The sequence below is a fragment of the Echinops telfairi genome, unplaced genomic scaffold (assembly GCF_000313985.2).
Source record: "Echinops telfairi isolate 266 unplaced genomic scaffold, ASM31398v2 ScPeMD7_655;HRSCAF=1070, whole genome shotgun sequence".
In the NCBI taxonomy this organism is placed as follows: Eukaryota; Metazoa; Chordata; class Mammalia; order Afrosoricida; family Tenrecidae; genus Echinops; species Echinops telfairi.
In genome coordinates this window covers 10,700,436-10,704,425 of record NW_022104553.1, presented here as the reverse complement: position 1 = coordinate 10,704,425, position 3,990 = coordinate 10,700,436, and the positions used below count along the sequence as shown (strand labels likewise).

The 3,990-nt window shown below is 61.9% G+C and overlaps 1 protein-coding gene across 2 annotated transcripts; it reads left to right on the top strand.

Moving 5' to 3' along the window:
- Positions 1–8: 8 nt before the first annotated feature.
- On the top strand, positions 9–3,127 carry PRRT1 (proline rich transmembrane protein 1). 2 transcript variants are annotated; one of them, XM_045292799.1, is made up of 4 exons: positions 9–136; positions 1,022–1,557; positions 2,508–2,630; positions 2,749–3,127. In XM_045292799.1, exons 1-4 carry the CDS (start codon positions 118–120, stop codon positions 2,923–2,925), a joined length of 855 nt encoding a protein of 284 aa, XP_045148734.1. In that variant the 5' UTR covers positions 9–117; the 3' UTR covers positions 2,926–3,127. The 2 variants fall into 2 exon arrangements, with proteins under 2 accessions (XP_045148734.1, XP_004711778.1); XM_004711721.2 differs by having other exon boundaries at positions 2,445–2,630.
- Positions 3,128–3,990: the final 863 nt, after the last annotated feature.

The window sequence follows — 3,990 nt, the reverse complement described above, 5'->3', positions numbered from 1 at the left end:
CTCCATCTCTCCATCTCTGCGCTGCTGGCCGGCTGCGCCATCCACGCACTCTGACTCCGCCACTGGTGAGGGACTGGGATCCCGCTGCAGACACCTCGTCCCGGACAGAACGCAGGCATGGCATCCGAAAAGTCAGGTAAAAAAATCATCCATAGGACCATAAACAGCAACCACCCTCCCTTCTCTCCTCCCAATCTTGACCCTAGCCCCTTCCCCCACAACCCACCCCAGGGCAGTGGTCTTTAACCCTCCTCTCCAGCCCCCAGCACCCCAGTCACCCTCTCTATTCCCCCCACCCCTCTTCCTTTCCTCCCTCTCGTCTGTCTATGCCCCCTGCCAGCGACCTGGGACAGGGACAGGTGGAGGGGACGGGGACAGGTGGAGGGGACGAGGGAGTTGCCAGAGTGGCTTAGCTCAGCCAGGTAGCGCAGGAACTGCCTCATTGGAAGTAACAGATGGGCATTCCCAACCTCGCCTAGAGACGCCCAGTGGGGCAAGATGGAGACAGGATCCGGTGGGGGGTGGCTGGGAAGTGAAATCCTTAGGAATCTGCTTTATCTGTCTTTCAAGAGGTCTTGAGATTCCCCAAGAGGCCAGGGCACCCCTTCTCCCCTGAAGGAGCAGGGAAGCAGACCATGCCATCCCACATGTATTGAAACAACTGTTGAATTGAACGCAGGCTAACCCGTTAAGGCAGGTCTGCACAAATGCATATGCGCAGGCGAGACTAGCTCTGTGACAGGCCGGAACGGAGGTTGCTGTGGCACGCAAGTTGCTGAAGGAGAGGGGACAGGAGTGAGTGTGACCTCAAAACTATTTTGAAAGAAGGAAGGGGGGGCAGGTGGCCTAGATATAACCCCAAGCCTGCCCTCCCAAAATGAGAGATTGGGTCTCACAGGTCTCTCTGTCTCTTACCTTTGCTTTCTCCATCTCTGGCCGTCCGTGTTTTCTCCCCTGCCCTCCTTATCTCACCTGTCTGTCTTATCTCTGTGTGTACCCTCTCCCCAATTCACCGGCCCAGGCCTACCGGACTCGGTCCCTCACACCTCCCCTCCCCCGTACAATGCCCCTCAGCCCCCCGCCGAACCTCCAGCGCCACCCCTGCAGACCGCCCCCTCCTCTCACCATCACCACCACCACCACTACCACCAATCCGGCACCGCCACCCTCCCGCGCTTAGGAGCCGGCGGCCTGGCCTCTTCCTCCGCCAGCGCTCAGCGTGGCCCCTCGTCTTCTGCCACGCTGCCACGACCCCCGCACCACGCCCCGCCCGGACCCGGCGCCGGGGCACCCCCGCCCGGATGTGCTACCTTGCCCCGCATGCCACCCGACCCTTACCTACAGGAGACTCGCTTCGAGGGCCCACTGCCCCCGCCGCCCGCCGCGGCCGCTCCGCCCCCGCCAGCGCCCTCGCAGACTGCCCAGGCCCCGGGCTTCGTGGTGCCCACGCACGCGGGGACGGTGGGCACGCTGCCGCTGGGGGGCTACGTGGCCCCAGGCTACCCCCTGCAGCTGCAGCCATGCACTGCCTATGTACCCGTCTACCCTGTGGGCACGGTGAGTGCTGGGCAGGCAGGGGCCTGGGAGGAGGGCAGGATGGAGGGGGACCTGGAGCTGGGGATTTCCCTGGGCTGGCGCAATCGAGCTAGAGAACTAGAGAACTCGGGGCCTGGCCACAGGGAAGACTAGACCAGGCCTGGAAAGGGGGGTGGGGGGATGGAACTTGGGAGCCAGTTGGAGTCGGAACGCTGGGCTTGGAAGAAAGATCACAGCCTGAGGAGGAATCCTTAAGAAGTGGCCTAGTGGCTATGTGTTGAGCTGCTAACCACAGGTCAGCAGTTCGAAACCACCAGCCGCTCTGCTACCATGACGAGTTACAATCTCCTGGGAAACCCACAGGGACAATCCTACCCTGTTCAATAGGGTCACTTGGGGTCGGAATCTACCTAATGATAGTGAGGTTTGTGTGAAGGTTTGGTTTGGTTTGGAGCCTAGGGATTGGTTGGGCTGAGCGGTCAGGGCCTGGCTGAGGCAGTCTGGAGGTCCAGAATTGGTCTGGATAAAGGAAATCGTCTTCCGGAGGAGGGCAAAATGGAACCTGAGGACCTAGGGATACAAGGGCAAGTGGGGGTGGGGGGGAGAAACTGGGTTGATGGAGGTGGTCGTTAAGAGAAAGAAACCACAGAGGCAGGGATACAGTTAGAGGCGCCCTGCCTGGGGACAAAGGGGTGTGGAAACCGGAAACTATTTGGAGGTTAATAAAGCCATCAAAGGAGGCAGTCTAGGCGGGCTTTCTGGGTGTCCTCGCGCAGGGTCACCGGCGAACTAGTTCCTTGCGCTCCCAGCAACAAAGGCTTTTACCACTGCTCTCTCTGCCAGCCGTGAGGTTAGTGGGATGGAGAGGGTTGGAGTGACACCCCCTTCCCCCAATCTTCCTTCCACAGCCCTATGCGGGCGGGGCCCCGGGGGGAGCGGGGGTGACCTCCACGCTTCCCCCGCCGCCCCAGGGTCCAGGGCTGGCCCTGCTGGAGCCAAGGCGCCCGCCGCACGACTACATGCCCATCGCGGTGCTGACCACCATCTGCTGCTTCTGGCCCACCGGCATCATCGCCATCTTCAAGGCAGTGCAGGTGGGTGTGGGGGGCAGAGGGGGCGGGGGGCTTTGCTACTTAATTCCTGGGAGCCCGGGGTGTCTTCGAAGGAGGCTGCGACCTGGGCCCTCAGCCTCGCTGTTCCATCCTCCCGCAGGTGCGCACGGCCTTGGCCCGCGGAGACATGGTGTCGGCCGAGATCGCCTCGCGCGAGGCCCGCAACTTCTCCTTCATCTCCTTGGCCGTGGGCATCGCGGCCATGGTGCTGTGTACCATCCTCACCGTCGTCATCATCATCGCCGCGCAGCATCACGAGAACTACTGGGATCCCTAGGGATGCCCCCCGGCCCCGCCCCGCCCCGCGCCCTTCCTAGGGCCTTTAGCAGTCCCGCCACGGAGTCCCGGGGCACCTGCACACCCGCCTCCGGAGCCGCCCGACGAGGATAGACCCCAAACGCCGCCTCCACGGAACCCCTCACCTGGCGAGCACGCTCCGAATCCAGTTCCTCAGGAACCCCCCTCCCCAAAGTCCACCCCCACCCCCCACCCCCGGGACTTCGCTTCACGGGACCCCCTGCAGGCCCCACCCTCCAAGTGCAGCGCCCCCAGCCCAGCTCCCGGTGCCTCTGCTCCGCAGCCTCAAGCCTGGTCCCCATGGCCCCGCCCCTTTCGCAGGCCCCGCCCCAGCTCCGATAAAACCCCGCCTCCAGGTCGGCAGGCTCCGCCTTCTTTTCTTCCCGCGGGGTGATCCAGTCCGGTGATTGAGTTTGTGGGACCTAGGCCCATCCCTGTACATCGAAGGACTCGTTCCTTCCACCCAGCGCTTAGACGAAGATCTTGGGGTAGCTACCCCCCCACCCCCCCCCCCCCCAGCCAAAGCAGTGCCTCCAGATTCAACCCAGGCCCAGGCGACAGGCAAGGCCCTGATCCTGGGGACCTTTCAGACCATCACAGGTCCCCTCGAGTGTGTACACAGTCCTGATGTAAACACGATTATCATCTTGAGGAAGGGGAAACTAGGATAATTTTGGGAGGGGCATTTTTGGGGAAATTTTTCCAAGGGTTTTTCTGCGCTCCTTGAGGAACACTGAGGATTGGGCACCTGTCTGAGGTGAGTCCCGGGGGTGGGGGTGGTATCCTATCCAAATCTTGGAGCACCAGCTCGCTTCCTGTTACAGTGTAATCCATGCAGAGGGTCTTGCAACAGGGAGATTAGAGCGTTCTCCTTCCCTCTTTCCATTGCTTAGTCTCACCGCCTCTCTGAGTCTGGCCTCCCTGTTTCCATGACAACCCCAAGGAATCCCAAACTGGGGGCTTGAATGCTGGGGTGAGAGGAGGAGAGAGGTGGTCTAGGAGAGCCCAGAGAGACTGAGTGGGAAGACGTCTGAAGCGCTCCCCC